Raw genomic sequence first — 17,437 nt, forward strand, 5'->3', positions numbered from 1 at the left:
TTCGGACCGATGGTAGGCATCATGACGTGCGACTACTTTGTGTGTGAGGCGAAGGAAGCTGAAGCTATCCGACCTCTATCACCCTGGTGAGTAGATGAGATTGAATCTACAATCCAATCAATCCAAAGCTAACCTTGTGCAGGAAAGGATGGCCTGTATTATTTCTGGTACGGCATTAATTGGCGGAGCTTCGTGGCGTGGGCAATTGGCTGGGGTTACTTGCTGCCCGGTTTCGCACACGCTGTGAATCCCAAAGTCAAGGTACCGGAAGCATGCACCCGTCTGTACTACCTGGCTTATCCCTTGGGCTTCGTGGTAAGCTTCTTGGCCTTCTATGCCTTGAACAAGATCTCTCCACCGCCTGGTCTGGGCGTCACGGACGAATTCGATGTCTACGGGAATTTCACGGAGGATGAAGCTGCTGTAAGGTTTGATATTGGCAAGTCTACTGTCATCGAGAGCCACTCGGTTGAGGAGGAGACTGATCAGGTATCGTCGACTAAGCACAGGTTCGACCACAAGTCTGCATAGCTGAGAAGTGTGTAATTATTTGTGTATAGTATTGAATCTGGAGGATACCGAATAGTCTATACCAGTGCCTGTTCCGGATAAATATAGTCAGCTCAAGCTCCGGGCCTTTCTCTTCCAGCCAAAAGACCTGATGCAGCGGTACCTGGGAGAGAAGCACTCCAGCCTGTCTTGCCGAAGATATGCCTTGCTTTCTTCGCCGACGTATCCTCCGCGAGTCCTTGTTGTGGTCGCTTTCCATTCTCGTTAATACCGGTATCGCGGGGACGGGCAATATATACGTTGTCTATTCTACCCTGAGCATAGTAGAACTCGTGACTTCCCGGAAAGCCAGAGTCCCACTTGAGCTCTCGATGGTCTACTCTGGTTCCGATCGCTGATGTAATGTTAAATTGAGATCATAAAGAAGATATGTAGACACTTACTATAGCTTTCCGGGCGGGAAGATGCCGTGACGCTGAGAGTGGGTGAAGCCTGGCTTGACGAATCGAACATCTCCTGCGACCGACCAGATCTGAACGGAGTAGAGCTCAGCTGCACACCAACTGAAGACGTGTGCTGTCTGATGGGTGCCGGAGGGGTAGTATTGAATTCTGGTTCACACTTGTCTTCTTGTTGACGTCTTCGCATGAACTTCTGTGGCCGCTTGAGACAAGGACTTCAGCGTGGCTCAGACCGCCAAACCAGTCACTCTCCATACAATTGAACGAGGAAGTACCACCTCACTTGGCTCACTGGAGAAGGAGTTCTGGATTGTGCATGAAACTGTAGCATAGTACTCCTCCACCACGAGATCTTTGAACACTATGGTACGACTTCCGATCTTAGACAGCTGGAAGGGACAGTGACATCCAAAATCTGGAGCTTGTCAGTACGCAGTGTAATTTGAATGGGGTATTTGCCTACGTTCTGCAGCATCATCAATTTTGATTGCCGGGACATTTCCATGCGTACACCCTACCTTGTGAACAACAACTACCACTGGGCGGTCACTGTTTCGAGCCGACTCGTTGGACTCCCAAGTCACTCTGAGCTCGCCTCTGCGGACAGTCTGAGCGCATGTGATCATTCTTGGCATCTGAGAAAGGCGTTTGGCCATCAGGCTCTTGGTGCGATGCTCTGCTTTGGTATCGAAGAGCGAAGCAGTCGTAGACGGAAGCAGAGCCAAGAGGTTGCTCCACAGCTCTAGGACAAGATGATCACATGAGAAGGGGACCGTATCGTTTGGCTCTGGATCACCGCATGTCTCCATGCTGTGCGCGTCCGTGTAAGTCAAGAAGCGATCGCTTACTTTGATCTGGGTGCCGAATACAGCCGCATCGATTCCAAGTCCTTGGCCACGGACATACTCGATTGTCATGGCCTCCGTATCTGAGCGTGAAACGAGACAACACCGCAACATCCAGTGCAAGTTCTGCGCAAATGGTGTATCCGGCAAAGACACTGGCTCGGAATTTTTGAACCGATCTTCTAGCTCTTCTTGTGGTGTCCGGCAGAGTTTGTAAGAGCGAAGCATCTTCCACACATCCTCAGGAATGCGATGAGGATGCATGTCAAGATTGTTGGTGACGACGTTGATGTCCTTGTACATGTCAGTCTTGTGCTAGCCTGAGACAGGCAGACCTACATTGCTCCTCAAGTCTGGTGCATGATAGAATGCTGGCCGGCCATCCTCACCGACGTTCATGCTTCGCATCTGTTTCCACACCTTGCAAATCACCTCGCGCGGGAGCCAGTACCCATTGACGGCCAACGTAACATCAGCGACCTTGTCCGTACTCTCGAGCATCATATTAGTATATATGTCGATGTACTCTTCTTTTTTGGTATCTAGTACCTCCGCCCAGATTGCATTGACAAGGCTTGGTTCGCTCCATTTCTTGCCGTCGTGTCCGATAACACGACGCTCGCGGTCCGTGTACCCTTGAAAAAAGTTGTAGCCGAAGCGGTAGCTCTTGGGTGCATTCGAGCTACTAGACAAGTGAATTCCTTGAAGATAGAGCTTATTCGCACAATCCCCGTCGAGAATGAGCTCGCCAGTCTTCGTCGGCACCGTCTTGGGATTCTTGAAGTCGAGACAGATTTCCAGCCACTGCTCAAAATCAGAGAGAAGAATCTTCTTATTACTCCTTACCTGCATGCCTGTCCCATCAACTTGCAATCTCGGCTCACCAATCACAATGGAGACATCCGACCAGCAGCGTGCGTCCGTGGTCCGCGGCTGACCATGCACTGCTAGCTTCTCTTTCCTGATTCGCTCCTTACCGATCCGCGTCAAGTTGCAGACTAGCTGTCTCTGGCCATCGAAGTTGAAGGCCCAAGAGAACCCGGAAGCTTCGATGCGCATAGTGTGATTATTGGGATGCTTCCGGAAGATGAGAATCGCCATCTTCATGCCTTCTCCATGCTGACCTGTCTGTGTCGTGTCCTTGTCTTTGGTGGTGCCGCCGAACATGAAGTGCCAAAGTTGAAGGCGCGCATCGAAGTTGCTGATGGTGAGAACACCAGCAAGCGTAGCCTTGTCGTACTTGAAGCGGATGAAGCCGAGGAGCTTTTTATCATTGGCATGTCCCTGAGATCGGTAGCTGCAAATCTCGATGAGGCCAGGCTCTTTTTTAACTTCAAGATTGGCGCGGAACGTGGCGTGCGACATGGAGTTCTTCTTCATGATACCATCTCTCCTGTTGCATGTCAGTGTTGACTTTGAGTCTATGTGATTTAACCCACCAATTCTGTACGAACTCGCGAAAGCCATGCTCACGTGTCCAACCTTGTCCGTACTTGGGGTTGACAGCCAGGTGGAGCTTCTTGCTGTGCACGATTTCCTGGAGATCATCGTCCTCAATGGTCACGTCGAAACGACCATCATCTTCCTCATACGCGATGCGCTCTCCCTCTGATAGAGATGAGCTATCCATGATGCTCAGCACGCTGATACGAAGAGACAAGGGGAATAAGAGTTGTGGTGTAGAGGTGGAGGTGGAGGATTGGCTAGGTGCGAGTATGCGGAGCCCAAGCGCCGAAGCTCCAATTCTGGGTGAATGGGCCTTCAGGACGACACCGAGAATATTGGCGCGGGGCTGCACGTGCTCAACAATTGATAAACGCGAGTGGGAGATATAAATAGAGTCGTCGCGCATCATGTGGCATACGTTACTTGTACATGCTATTAGAAAGGCTAGTTCCGTGCGGCACAGCACGCCCTCGGCGGCATTGTCACGGCGCCACATTCTATACCACTGTTACAGTCGCGTTGCCCCTCAGATTTTTCGAACTGGCACCGACATGCACAACAAACTCGCCCTTCTCAACCACATATTGCATCTTCCTATCCCACAGCCCCCAATTGCCCACATTGAGCTCTATTTTCGCCTCAACTGTCTCTCCAGCCTTAACCGACACTTTCTTGAAGCCTTTCAGCTCCATGTTTGGCACCACGATGCTTGCCAGTACGTCCTGGATATATACCTGCACCACTTCTTTTCCATCGACGGGCGATGTGTTCGTAACACTGACAGTCGCAGTGATTGTGTCGTCGGGGCTGACTTCAGTCTTCGAAAGCGTGACGTTGGAATAAGTGAAATTCGCGTAAGAGAGCCCATAGCCGAACTCGTACAACGGCTGAGGCGTATTGAGGACATATTGATGACCAAACTTCAACGTGCCGTTGGTCATTACCGCACCAGCATCGGTCGATCGTCCAGAGTTCAAGTAATCGTAGTAGACAGGAAGCGTGCCTACATCGTGTGGAAATGAAACTGCGAGCTTGCCAGAGGGGCTGACATCGCCGAACAGAACGTCAGCCAACCCATTACCGCCTTGTTCGCCAGGGTAGAATTGCTGCAGTAGAGCCGCTGCATTTTCAGAAATCCAGGGCTCGGTGATGGGCTTGCCAGATGAGTAGACTACGATGGTCGGCTTGCCAGTCTCGATGATGGCTTGCACGAGCGGGCCCATTGCGCCGACGAGGTTCAATGAAGCGACGTCGACGTGTTCGCCGGTGGTAGCATTCAAACCTTGCCATAGCTCATTCTGGTCGCGGGACCAAGTGCCGACCACGACGACAGCCACATCGGCGGCTTCTGCAGCGGATACTGCAGCAGGGAAGCCGGACTGATCGTTCGACCACCGCTCACAGCCTTGTGCATACGTAACAGTGCCATTTGTGGCCTGCTGAATACCTTGGAGGGGTGTCACATTGGTTGGGTTGTATTGCGAACGGTAGACGACGTAGTCACCGAGATTGGTGATGTTCGCCATGGGTCCGATGACAGCAATCTTGGAGGATTTGGACAATGGCAGTATCTTCTTCTTGTTCTCGAGCAGGACGATTGAATCAGCTTCGATCGTGCGGGCGAGCTTGACATGTTCTTCTGTATGAACAACAGACTTTGTTGCGTTCGGCGGCAGGCCTTGGTATGGATTCTCGAATAAGCCCATTGCAAATTTGGCTCGGAGTTGTCGTGACACTGCGCGGTCGACCACTTCAATATCCAGCTTGCCGTCTTTGACGAGTTTTGGAATGGTCTCGAAGTTGTACGAGCCACCGCCCATCTCTACGTCATTGCCATTGGGGAGAGTCATCAAGGTTACTGCCTCTTTGTCAATCGGCTTGGTAGCCGTCTTGCACTGGCAGAGCTTGAAGGCGCAACACAGGCGGTCAGTCGCTCCCGCATCAGAAGTGACGAAGTACTTGTAGCCCCACTCATCACGCAAAATCGTCTCTTGAAGGTGCCCATCAGCTACTGAAGGTATTCCGTCATAGCTAGCAGAGAGAAGAAACCCCGAAGTCAGTCCATGTCTATAGTCCGGTAAATGTACCATCCACTTACCTATGATAGGCTCCCATAATACTCCATGCATCTCCATCAACAATCGCACGCTTAAACGAGGGCAGCCAAGTCGTGCGCAGCTCTCGCTCTCCTCCATGCACAGGTCCCGTGTTGAGTCCCTGCTCCGGCGCACTGAACCCGGCGAAATGCTTCACTGTCGCACTGACATTCAAACTCTGGATGCCCTTGACGTATTCGTACGACATCTCACCCGCGAGGAAGCCATCCTCGCCATACGTCTCTTCCACTCTACCGAATCTTAACTCGCGCGCGAGATCAGCCACTGGTGCAAAGATCTGATTGATTCCATGGGCCTGACTTTCCTTTCCGATTGCGACAGCCATGTCGTGGATGAGCTCCGGATCCCATGAACATGCATGCGCGATGGGGCTGTTGAAGATCGTTGCATTGCCATACAGAACGCCATGAATGCCTTCTGTCTGGACCAATGCAGGAATACCCAGGGTCGTATTGTGCACAAGGTAGTCCTGCGCGCGCTTTGTACCCTCGCTAATCCATTCGGGCGGCATTGCATATCCGACGTAGAACTGCCCGGCGCGAGCTCTGAAGTTCCATTCCAGTCCGGTGTCGTTGAACGCTTTGGTCGTGGTGTTCATCCAATTCGAGATGTCGCCTTGGATTAGTTGAGCAGTTTTCTCCTCGATGGTCATGCGCGAGAGTAAATCAGCCACCCTGTCGTCGACCGAGGCCGATGGGTCCTTGTAGGTGGCATTGGCGGCCTGCTGTCTTCGAACGAGATCGTATGCGCTCGAAGGAAGATAGAAGAGATTTCCTAGGAGGAATGCAGTCTTGATAGAAAGCATTATCATCGTTCCTGGTGGCCGAAAGGGTCTCGAAGATCTTCTGGGTCAACGAAGCCTACCTTGTCGAGATCTTATACTGGCTCTGCATGTCTAAAATAACCTGCAGGGGACCTGCACCAGGTATGTGGCAGCCATGGGAAAACGGGCAATCTCCCGCCGACACTACGGTCCCTAAATGAAGATGCCTGATCTAACAAGATGTTATATGTCTTGATCGGCTTTTATCCAGGTCGATCATCTCGGCGCGACTGTCGACGAAGCGTGGCCGCTTTTTATCGAGCTTGGTATTGTGCATCAAACAGCATCCTTGAAAGGTAGCAAAGAGTAAATGTGAATCTGATCTCGATGCGTGCTTCTAGAAGATTAAAGGAAGACGCTTTTACGATGCGTCATTGGGCGCGTCTGACGTTAATGAAGCCCGAAAGCTCATTGACGGAAGAAAGCGCGGTTCCGATAAGCACACTAGCCTAATTGGGGACCACCCCTCATTAAAACCCGCAGAACAACCGCCTCCGCATTGCTACCCCGGATCACCCTCTCGCTTCCATCACATTGTAACGGATAGTGTAGGACTCCATTGTAAAGTCTAGTCACTCTTGTCACAGCTCTCACTCCATGTATTGAAACACGATAGACCATACGGACTATACGGACTCGACCATCGCATGTTCTGGTATAAAGCTTGAAGTTTGGATGGCGGTGAAACACTCCATGGACCGCAATACTATAGCACATGCAGTTCCGCTACACCACCACCGCAAGTCTTGAACGGCTCTATAAGTGTCTATCAACCAATCTTGCAAGCTCGCATATGGAAAGTGTTCTTTGCACGATTGCTGCGGAAGCATCATTGTTGAGGTATCTTGCATATTATTATACTACATACACTGCATACTGTCGTCTGAACATGCCCACCACATGCTATATCCACCCACATACTCGACATTATCATGCCAATCCATACCCAGCGCTTCAAAAACACATAGGTATACCCAAATCTTACATCCCATCTAATTACGACTCCGGTAAATATCCAGCCCATCTAATCATAACTCCGGTAGACCATACCAGACTTACACATTAACCCAAAGTAATCGTGACATATACATCAAAAGAATTCGTAAGCCATAAATGCACCCATCTTCATTGCCGGCCCTTACGCCAGGACAAGGAGCGGTAACAAGAACGTAACCCACCATACCCTCTCTTTTCCTTGCCCGCCTAGACTTCCGCTCGCGCCTGCTGCGCTGGGCGCGGGAGGTATGCTGGTGCTCTGCGATGTTGCAGAGGAGCTCCTGGTACCGAGTGTTGAACGGGCGGATGTTGATTGCGGTGTGGATGTTGGTGCGAGTGTTGAGGATGATGGTGGGTTTGTGGATGCGAGAGACGATGCCAGAGATGCGAGCGACGAAGCTGCGCTTGAGATCGGAACCATGGGTGTAGTTGCTCCTGAACTAGCAGAAGCCGGGATAGAAGCACTTGGAAGTGGTGAGAGGGTGAAAGTTGGGACGTCTGTTGGCGCTGGCATGTTGGATGGTAAGCCGAGACCAGGAGTGTAGCCTGGAATGACACCCGGTGTGAATGATGGCAAGACGCCAGGAGGGTAGATTGAAGGCTCGACTGTGCTGAGTGCGACTGCGTGTGACGTAGAAATCGATGCGAATAACGTGAATAGCGTTGTGGCGGTCTTCATTTTGATGGCGGTCGATACGATGAACACGGTATGCGTGGCTTTGATTGGTCGGGTGAGATCAGGCTGGACGGGATGCCCCAAAAAGATCCTTGAGAAGTGATTGAATGTCGATAGTGCAGATCATGCGCATTCCAGCCTCCCAGCCTTATATAACATGCAGGCTTTGATGGCGGTCAACCAAGAGCAGGGGGCTGAATCGTGAGGCTGGGGACGACCAGCCATCCGCCCAAAAACCATGTTTGTCGCACAAGAACGTTTCGCGCGGCGCATGCATGCAGCACGAGATCTGCAAGATGCAACAGTGGGAAGATCTGAAGCGCGCCAGAACATTGCCTTGATGCATGGGAGCCTGGGCTTTCGCGGTTACGATGCGGTCGAGTTGGTTTGGTGTTGCACACCAAATCAGTGCACGGGCCATAAAACAACGCCATCACGGACTGGAAATCATCGTGACACCGTCGCAACGCTCTCAAGTTCCCGGGGTACACCTGGCCAGTAAGCTGTCAAGATGCCCGTGACACATTGACAGCTCGCACTACGACGTCACGCTCTTGACTGGTCGCGAATAAAGTTGCTGGTCTGCACGTACACCGCCTAATTTGCTTGCGGGAGTTGACGTGTTGCACGCACCCGTCTCCTTGCGCTCGATGCGACGGTCCCAGTGCTTTGCACAAGGCTGCTGGAGGATCTCCCACGACGTCATCATCTTGGTAAGTGCGTACGGCATGGCGCGCACAGGTCGGGCAGTGGTATGAACACATCCGCGAAAGTTGAAGATAATGTAGAAGTCATTTCAATTATGCTCTAAGAGCTGGTGACCGAGGCAGACTTGATAGTTGAAATTAAATGAAAGCCTGGCTCCATGCGGCAAGACCAAGGTAGACGAAATGCGTGCGCGCATCCGAAAAAGCGGTGAAAACCTATGATACTCTTGTCAGCATTGTTCCTCCTGAAGAATGGTTGACAGAGGTGAAGCAAGCTTGCGTGTCAGACAGCAGTTGGATATTTGGTCCACATGATAATTCAGAACAGGTCTGTGAATAATCGTTTTATCATCATTGCAAGGAGAAAAGAAAGGAGGACTATGCTTACCAAGTTCTCTAAGTCATCGACCCTCACGCTGACTTCATTCGACCTTCCGTCGCTTGAAGAACGTCTCGATGCTCTTCTGCGAGGCGTCGTGGCGTGAGCTGCCTACACCACCACCTGTGCGCTTCATACCCTTCAGGTGATCTTTAGCGTTGATAGCCAAGATCGTAGTCTTCCACCCGTGTGCGATGCGGTCTATGCTAGACTTTGTAGAAAGCTCGCCGGTGGTTGCAGGAGTATCCACGGCATCCTTCAGCGTAACATCGCCACCATCGCTGTGGTGTGGTACCTCGACTTGGCCCAACGCTTCATCGCATGCCGGTGTCTCGGCTGGAGATGAAGGGACCGGAACTGAAGGTGCAGATTCAGATGTTCGAGGAGCATCATCAGCCGCTACGGACTGCGCCATGTGCAGTTCCAGGTAGCCTGTGTTTGACCATCCGCCAAGGTGCTCGAGCGATGGGCGTGCAGTTGCTTGAAGCTCTGGACACAAGACAACACTCTTTGCTGGCAGGCGATGAAGCAGTCGCTTCCAGAGTGTAGACAGGAAGATGCCATGCGAAACGATGGCGATGCATTGCTCATCCGCCCCAGGGGTTTCATCCATCAGGGGCAGAAGATGCTCATCGAGGAAGGTATTAGCGCGCCGGGCCATGTCGTCTTTCGACTCCACGTCCACGAAGCCCGTCGTGCCTTTACTCTCTTGGCGATGATGTTCCTTGCCGGTCAGCTTCGACTCTGGCGGGCGCTCGTGGAATTTCTTCCCCTCCATCGACCCAAAGTCCTGCTCTACGAGCAACGGGAGCTGCACCACTTCTGGCACATCCGCCGCTGCATCATCATTTCCGGCCAGTGCAAGCTGTGCTTCGCGGATCTTCCCAGCGGTTTTGGCCGCGCGCTGGAGGTGCGACGAGAAGAGGTGCGTGAAGGACAACGCGTTGGTCTTGAAGTATAGGCCCAGGCGAGTCGCCTGCTGGTACCCGTGATTGGTGAGCTCTGAGTCTCTGACGCCGGCACTGAGAAGATTAGCAGAGAACAATGCGCACAGTCGAAAAGCAACATACTAAAGGCCAGCGACATTGTCGACTGTCTCTCCATGCCGGATCAGAAACAGCCTCATCGATTGCGCCATGGTGCCCACAAAGGGCGGCAGGACGCGTTGTCGAGCTTCATCAGAAATGTATGATAATGTAAAGAAAGGCTCAAGTTCGGGAGAAAGACAGACATTTTGCGCAAGGGTCCGTGCTAGCGTTGTGGGTGACTAAGACAGAGAACCCACAATCGAGCACGGCTTGACCATTGAAACGGCACCCATCAAGATGCAGTCTGCAACGGGCTCCTCCGTCCCAACCATTGCGCAATAACGTGTCCTGGATCCTTGTAATTTCGAGAGCCTCATACGACACATGATTGGAAAAGCACTAAACGATGTATGTACAGAACCAGATCACGATATTCCGGGCAACGGATCATCACATATAACAATTGCTTCGCCAAGCGAGCCTCGCGATGTCAAATCTGCCTCCATAATGGATGCAAGGGATTCTGGAATACGAAAGCATCTGTCCGTGGGCCGTGGTACCAAACCGAGCACATCGGCTCAGCGCTTCAAGCAAGCGACAGCACGCCTACCGCAACCTTACGGAACATGACAGCTCCAGACATTCACTCAAGTGATGATATCTAATGGAGCTATGATAGCAGAGCCACTCACGGAATCCCCTCAATTTTCACCGGCCTGGATGTTAGCCTAACCCTAACTTCTACATGTTTTCACGAGAGGATTCATGCGGGAGCGCTGGATCTTTGTCTGCGGAATCTTGACAGTTGCTTTGCAATATCATGCAATCTACATTACTCTTGCATCCATGTACGGTCCACCGTATGTTGTCTTTCTCTCGACCCGAATGAATCAACCCTTCGACCAATTTCGATACACTATCTAAATACAACATGCTCACTCAGTTTACGTTGCAATTCACGGCACGTAAATTCTTGAATTGGATAAACACATCGTCATTTCTGTGAGCCACTCTGGAATATCCGATCGTCTTGTTGACGACACTGATGTCACGTCAAAAAGGCTCCTTGCGTCGCCCGCTGCCGCTCGACCGCATGACACCATGGCCGGAACATAAAGCCATACCGCCTCACCTGATTGTGTGGTCGCGAAGCGCTATGGCGCTTCCACGAATCATCTGTGCTCGTCCCCAACGGATCTCTCACTAAAGCTGCTGGATACGTTCGCCAAATCCCGCCGAATTCTCTCACCTGCTGGCATTACTCGTCCTCACTTGCGGCAACTTTGAGGTATATTTAGTGGCCATCTCTATTGCTTCGTGGTAGGGCTCCCCCAAGCACACGTTCTTCTCTTTCCCTGCAATCGCGTAATCTTTGCAACTATCTCGCGATTGATCAAAGTGACACCCATCCCATCATTACAAGAGCACAATATCGAGCATAACGTACAGCTATCGCTCCTCTATCATGGCTAACGCCGGCCATGACGAAATGCCACCACGCCCAGAATGCGAGTTTGATTTTAACCTTCCACATGGCATTGATGCCGAGGAGGATGTCATAGTCAACCAGAATTCCGCTGTTGAGCGCAGCAATGATGAGCCGACGCTGGGCGGCTCCCGGGAAGACAGCAACCTAGATCCGCTGTTCTTCGACGACACCGATAGCGCCCAGCAACCCATGAACTATGATTCGCTACCGAAGGGCTTTTCTGACGACGAGGGCGAGGGCCTGCAGTTCGATCGCTCGTGTGAGGCCGAACAAGCTCGGAAACCGTCGCCCAAGAGCAAGAAGTCACCTAGGCGCTCCAACAAGGGCGATGTTGGCGAAGAAGCAAGCCCAAGAGCTAAAAGGCCGCGTCAGTCTCTATTCGGTGGTCCGGTTGAAGAAGCGCAAGAGCCGGAGTTCGAAAGCAACTTTAATGACCAAGACGTCGACGTGAACGTGGACGTCGACATGGATGCTCCCGAACCATCCCCCGACTTCCGCCACCGCATGTCCAGCTTGAACCTCGATCAGCAGGAAGAAAATGACACCGAAGCGTTCCAGAATGCGCAAGACGACCACCCGTTCGATCTCGGCTTAGGTCTTGGGTCCTTTGAGCAAGATGACATGTTGGCAATGGGTTCTAGAGCAGCATCCGAGGACAGCTTCATGATTCCTCAAGATGACCGGGTAAGTTCTACTGCTCGAACCGGTACTATGGATTGAGCTCACATTCACAGCCCGTTTACGAGTTGCGTCAAAACATTGATCGCGCCAAAACTTCCACATACATCGATACGGACAAGACTGGGAACTATGATCCGGCCCAAGAAGCGAAAATCAAGGCGCTCAAGCTCCAAAAGGCGAAAGCCATGAAAGCTGCCAAGAAAAAGAGCAAGGGCAAGGGAAAGGCAAAGGTCCAGAAGGAGCACGTCCCGAAATACATCGTGAGGCTCCGTTTCAAAGCATTCGGCAACGTCCGAAACTACACCAACGACGAGGACAATTGGCCGGTCGACTGGTCTGAGGTCGACACCGATTATGAGCAAGAAGCCAATGAGTATAAAGGCTGGTACCGACACGAAACTCCGGGTATCGATATACAGATCCCCATTGAGGATCCTCAAGGCTCTGTGGATGACATCACAGGCTACCCTGCAGCGCGAGGTTGCAAGCAATGTCGAATCAATGACAAGGACTGTACCATGGTCGCTGGTGGCTCATTCCCTTGTGACGAATGCGAAGAGGAAGATACAGTATGCGAGCCCATAATCAAGCCCGTGACTAAAGGACGCTGCAAGCAGTGCGACCACGACGATGAAGACACCTGCTCATTCGAAGACAATCCCGGCCAATCCATCTGCGACCAATGTACAGACGGGCAATTTGTTTGCGAGGCTCTTCCTCCGCTCAACTACAAGGCGCCACGTATCTCCATCGACGAAATCCTCTATGGCCCTAATCGCAAGCATGTTCAATGCACGTTCTGCCGCGCAGAGAAGAAACGCTGCTCACTTAAGAAGAAGACGGACAAACCTCCGTGCAATCATTGCAAGAACAACAGTATTGGATGTACGTTCTACGACATTCCAAAGGCAATAACAGAGAGACAAGCTGCTGCTGCCAGGAAAAAAGCGTTGTTGCATCCAACGCAAGGCGAAGCTCCAAAGGTGTCAATGCCCGGTTCCGAATTCTTCAGCCCTGAAGATCTCGAGGACATGATGCGCGACGATGACACGCCACTCTCCCGCGAGCCCACACCCGAGCTCGACCTGATTGACAATGACGGTAACAAAGGCCTCATCAGAAAGGTCAAAACATCCTTCGCACACCCGGTTGAATTCAACCAGACCAGTGACTGCAACTTTTGTGAATTGCCCATGTTTGGATGCGTAGGCGAATTCGAGCGCGAAGTCTATGTCATCAAATGGCACAGTGGTCTTGGCTATACTGAAGTAGGTGGCGGCCACCGCGAAGACAAGGACCCAACGAGAATGTGCAAGGACTGCACCATGGCACGAGCCCAGATCATCTTATGCGACTGCCACACTTACGAAAGGATGCCAGAGGATACGCTTCCACTGGACTTTGCTGCGATGAGTGATGACCTCATGTATGCCGAGCCTGGCTCTGCAGAAATGCGGTATCAGCTGTCACGTTGGTGCTCAATGTGCTTTTCGCCTGCGAAAATTGGCTGCTGCACGACGCAGCTCGCGTTGAATGGAGTAGAGGATGGCGAGACACGTGTCGGCTGCGGCTTGAGGCTTTGCGACAATTGCCGTGACTTCTTGCAAGACGGATACAATGGAAACCTCGAGGAGATGGCAGAGGCGATGGACAATATGCCGAAGGCTTCTGCGGAGGACGGAGAATCTGAAACATTGGAAGGGAAGCCGAGAGCAGATGTGGGGTATCTACTCAACGATAGTCTGCTCATGCGATGCATCATGGCTGAAGGATACGACGCCGCCGACGACGCCTGAACATCGTGTGTCTAGACATACTACATCGGTGGAGCAAGCATACACACTCAGATACGTCCGGCTTTGACAGATCGCAAGCATGGCGGCGCTTCGACGGACTACTACACATGCGCTTGGTAGGGATTTGCTTTCCTCATGTACAAAATGGCATTGCGTGGGCGGCAGACTTGGGGAAGGAGAGATGGAATTTCGGCCAGAGTCCTTTGGGAACCTTTGGAACATCTCACAGCTCTATTATAAGAAGCATCATTTCTCAATCAATACAAAAGTGAGTCAAACGTTTCGGTTGCGACGTGATGTCAGTGCGCTGGTGAGACCGAGGACCAAGCAGACTGCATAACGAACGATTGAGACATTAGAATGGTAATCAAAGTACAGGTGCTAGTAGTGTGAAGAGCAGGGAAGACTCTGGTGGTCACTTCTCAAAGTTGCGCACAGGGCCGATGGTAGCGCGTCGCACCTCGCGTCCTTCCCACTTCCTTTGGTCTACAACACCGTCAATCACATCGGCGAACCATTGGCACGCCACATGAAAGGACTTTCGCGACCTCTGTGGCGCGAACAAAGGAAGCGTTCTTACTACTCAAGGAAATGTGTGAAGCTGCTGGTCTCCGAACAACCTCGAGAATCCCCGGTGTACATCACGAATGCAGCGGAGCATCCTCTGAACAGGGAATTAACAAATGAGGAATTGCTAGTCCTCAAAGCTTTCATTGCAGCTCATAATTTAATACTCGAAGCCCTGAACTGCACCACCATTCCCTTCCAGCGGTGTCTCAAACGGCGCCTCAGCCTGTGGCGTGATCCTCGCCAAATGTCTTCGCGCACCGGTATCCCAATCCAAGAGCGCCGAATGGGCAGTCACCCGGTTGTCCCCACAACCTGACAACAGTCCCCGGCGCCCATTTGACGCGTGCCTGGAAGTCCTGACCCTTGGCAATGTGGTCGTACAAGAAGTTCAAGAGGAAGTCGCTCTCCTCCTTCTTGTAGCCAACGATGCGACGGCTGAACTGAGGGTTGACGAACAGTGCCTTTTCGCCAGTAGCCGGATGCGTGCGCACCAATGGATGGATGGAAGTCACTGGATCGCGACGGACGATGCCGCCGCGGTTCTTGCTGTTGTCGGCTTGCTCGACGGCGGAGTGAACAACCTTCAAACCGTGAAGACGCTTGCGGAACTCTGGAGATAGCCTATTGTATGCTGCCGCTTGGTTGGCGAATAGTGTGTCGCCACCGGCTGCGGGTCCGTCGAGCAGGTACAAGAAGGTTGTGCCAGGTGGCTGCTTCTCGTAAGTGACATCGGAATGCCATGTGATCGAGTTCGTTCGCTCCTCAAAGAAGTCGCGCGCGGATGTGTCATCAGTTCCGCGATGGACGAGATGGACTTGAGGATACCCTTCTGGAGCTCCAGATGTGGGATGGATGTGGTGTCGTCCGAAGTAGCCACCGTAGTTGAGGGCGTCCTGGATCGGAAGGTCTGCAAAGTCCTGGTCTCGGAATGCAACGACCTTCTTTTGCGCGACGAATAACGCAAGCTCATCTTTGCCGGCAGCGGTCAACTTGCTCAACTGAACGCCGTGGACTTCAGCGCCGATGTTTGCAGTCAAGTCGTCGACCTTTGCATCTTTTAAGAGGTTGGGGAACGATGGGTCGGCGTCTTTGCCGTGCTCAGTGTGCTGAAAAGGCTCGAGAGGGGCGTATCTGCATGGTATATCAGATTTGCGAGTCCTGTTTGGACTCCATGCTACTCACTTCTCCTTCTCATTATCCCAGACGGGCAGATAATTGGGATATCTCGTTGGTGCATGTATATCCGTTCCTCTCAGCTCAAGGTCTTTGCTAAAGACTTTTGGCCCACCAAACCCCGCTTCTTTATATTGTCCAACACCTGACTTGTAACCAACTGTCTGCTGTTCCACGACTTGTTCGACAAGAGCTGGAGCCATGATGATATTATGAATAGGAGAGAAATGCTACCAAAAGTTAGGTTCCGGCTTTCAAACTTCCTTGTCGTGGGACCAAGCGCCTCTTATACACTACACCAGTACCATCCGGCAATCGGCTCCTTGCTTCCACCCTAGATCGACAACGGGAATACACGAAACTTGACCCCGCTTCCTACCAGCAGTGGCGAGGAAGCGGGCCTTGCGCGTTATCATCGCGTGCTTGCCCCTCGACGCGCTTCGCTGGGTTCTTCTACCGCAGTATTCCCGGGGAATCAGAACGAAGCTAGATGGCGACAATCATGCATAAGATTGCTCAATCCGTGCTTGTCTCGGCTAGCGCGACATGTACAACAAGGCTGCCAGGCGATGGCGAGATCCAATGCAACGTGGGTATACACCAAATACCCCCCAACAACTATGTATCCGCTCCAAATCTGGCGTCATGACGGATTTAATGCCAGTACATGGCAAAGACGATGTAGGTGTGGAGATCTCGGTTCGTGGGGTATGTCGTGAGTATCCCACCCAATCACGCCATGAGCAACACAGCGAATCAGCCTGAGGCAGTCAAGACTCGATGTGGGCTAAGCAGCGCGACATACAAGGTACCCTTTGCGTGCTTCTCTATTCCCTCGCGAGATGGTTTCTTGTGGCGCCTCAGTGTGTCTTATCATAGGGACGACTCGTGGCTAATAGCTGTCATGACGAGGGCGTTGAGTTTTGCTACAGGGAATAGCAGGCGAATATGACGGCCTTTGCAAGCCGCGATAGGCCAAAAGTGGGACTATTCCGAGCAAGCCCACCCATTGCATGGCCTGGCTTTAGCGGAAGAGTGCTGGCGGTACGTACTGCGGCCAAGCATGGTGTAAGCGCTTTATAAAGTCTTGTCGCATCTGAACTAAGCCCAGCAACACCAAGCATCACTGCCGTGACATTGGCATATCATGGCACCTGACCCACGAACGGAACCTGTATCATCTGGCGACGTTCCTGCTGCCAGCAAAGAGATAGATCTTACCGAAAGTGCCAGTGGTAGCGAGATTGGTGTTCACTCGTCCAGCAAGGGACGTCGAGGAGAAAATGCATTCTCGACTCATGGACTGCGTCAAGACAACTACAGGCCCGTCGATACATATGAGGGCATACATCGATATGATCCCGACTTTGAGTGGGAGCCGGAGGAAGAACGCAAAGTCGTCCGAAAGGTAAGGAATCGATGAATGGGTCGAAGGAGTTATACTGACGAGATTAGATCGACAAGCGCATTTGTACATGGGTTTGTTTGATGTTCTTTGCGTTGTGAGTAGAGCTTTCCACTCGCATGTGCAACACAAGCGCTGACTGTATTCGCAGACAACTGGATCGTGCAAACATCTCTCAGGTACACGACAATCACACGAATTGTGTCTTGAGTTCGCACTGACCGATTGCATAGGCACTGAGTGACAACTTGCTGGGCGACTTGCATATGAACACCAACGACTACAACTATGGACAGACCATTTTCTACTTGTGCTTCCTGAGTGCGGAATTGCCT

At 51.9% G+C, this 17,437-nt stretch overlaps 8 protein-coding genes across 8 annotated transcripts in view; 4 read left to right on the forward strand and 4 right to left on the reverse strand.

The window, feature by feature from the left end:
* SNOG_15692 (hypothetical protein) overlaps positions 1–247 on the forward strand; it is a gene marked incomplete at both ends in the record, with an annotated part of 1,126 nt that extends 879 nt beyond the window's left edge. Inside the window, 2 exons of the mRNA XM_001805781.1 lie at positions 49–86; positions 189–247. Coding sequence (XP_001805833.1) covers positions 49–86; positions 189–247 — 97 coding nt within the window. The remainder of the gene's footprint in view (positions 1–48; positions 87–188) is intronic.
* A 376-nt stretch (positions 248–623) lies between these two features.
* SNOG_15694 (hypothetical protein) lies at positions 624–6,184 on the reverse strand (the record flags this gene model as incomplete). The annotated part of the gene is made up of 8 exons (XM_001805782.1): positions 624–904; positions 954–1,073; positions 1,264–1,386; positions 1,483–2,131; positions 2,156–3,237; positions 3,299–3,608; positions 3,766–5,270; positions 5,410–6,184. 8 exons carry the CDS (start codon positions 6,182–6,184, stop codon positions 624–626), a joined length of 4,845 nt encoding a protein of 1,614 aa, XP_001805834.1.
* A 1,156-nt stretch (positions 6,185–7,340) lies between these two features.
* Positions 7,341–7,877, reverse strand: SNOG_15695 (hypothetical protein; the record flags this gene model as incomplete). The annotated part of the gene is made up of 1 exon (XM_001805783.1): positions 7,341–7,877. The coding sequence occupies one exon, from the start codon at positions 7,875–7,877 to the stop codon at positions 7,341–7,343; it is 537 nt and encodes a 178-aa protein (XP_001805835.1).
* Positions 7,878–8,112: 235 nt separating this feature from the next.
* On the forward strand, positions 8,113–8,685 carry SNOG_15696 (hypothetical protein; the record flags this gene model as incomplete). Its single annotated transcript, XM_001805784.1, has 3 exons — positions 8,113–8,372; positions 8,540–8,587; positions 8,616–8,685. 3 exons carry the CDS (start codon positions 8,113–8,115, stop codon positions 8,683–8,685), a joined length of 378 nt encoding a protein of 125 aa, XP_001805836.1.
* A 318-nt stretch (positions 8,686–9,003) lies between these two features.
* Positions 9,004–10,098, reverse strand: SNOG_15697 (hypothetical protein; the record flags this gene model as incomplete). Its single annotated transcript, XM_001805785.1, has 2 exons — positions 9,004–9,982; positions 10,031–10,098. The coding sequence occupies 2 exons, from the start codon at positions 10,096–10,098 to the stop codon at positions 9,004–9,006; spliced, it is 1,047 nt and encodes a 348-aa protein (XP_001805837.1).
* A 1,355-nt stretch (positions 10,099–11,453) lies between these two features.
* On the forward strand, positions 11,454–13,954 carry SNOG_15698 (hypothetical protein; the record flags this gene model as incomplete). Its single annotated transcript, XM_001805786.1, has 2 exons — positions 11,454–12,161; positions 12,212–13,954. The coding sequence occupies 2 exons, from the start codon at positions 11,454–11,456 to the stop codon at positions 13,952–13,954; spliced, it is 2,451 nt and encodes an 816-aa protein (XP_001805838.1).
* Positions 13,955–14,631: 677 nt separating this feature from the next.
* On the reverse strand, positions 14,632–15,900 carry SNOG_15699 (hypothetical protein; the record flags this gene model as incomplete). The annotated part of the gene is made up of 2 exons (XM_001805787.1): positions 14,632–15,655; positions 15,707–15,900. 2 exons carry the CDS (start codon positions 15,898–15,900, stop codon positions 14,743–14,745), a joined length of 1,107 nt encoding a protein of 368 aa, XP_001805839.1. The 3' UTR covers positions 14,632–14,742.
* Positions 15,901–16,844: 944 nt separating this feature from the next.
* SNOG_15700 (hypothetical protein) lies at positions 16,845–17,203 on the forward strand (the record flags this gene model as incomplete). The annotated part of the gene is made up of 2 exons (XM_001805788.1): positions 16,845–17,105; positions 17,153–17,203. The coding sequence occupies 2 exons, from the start codon at positions 16,845–16,847 to the stop codon at positions 17,201–17,203; spliced, it is 312 nt and encodes a 103-aa protein (XP_001805840.1).
* Positions 17,204–17,437: the final 234 nt, after the last annotated feature.

Source organism: Parastagonospora nodorum, assembly GCF_000146915.1.
Source record: "Parastagonospora nodorum SN15 chromosome Unknown scaffold_39, whole genome shotgun sequence".
Classification (NCBI taxonomy): Eukaryota; Fungi; Ascomycota; class Dothideomycetes; order Pleosporales; family Phaeosphaeriaceae; genus Parastagonospora; species Parastagonospora nodorum.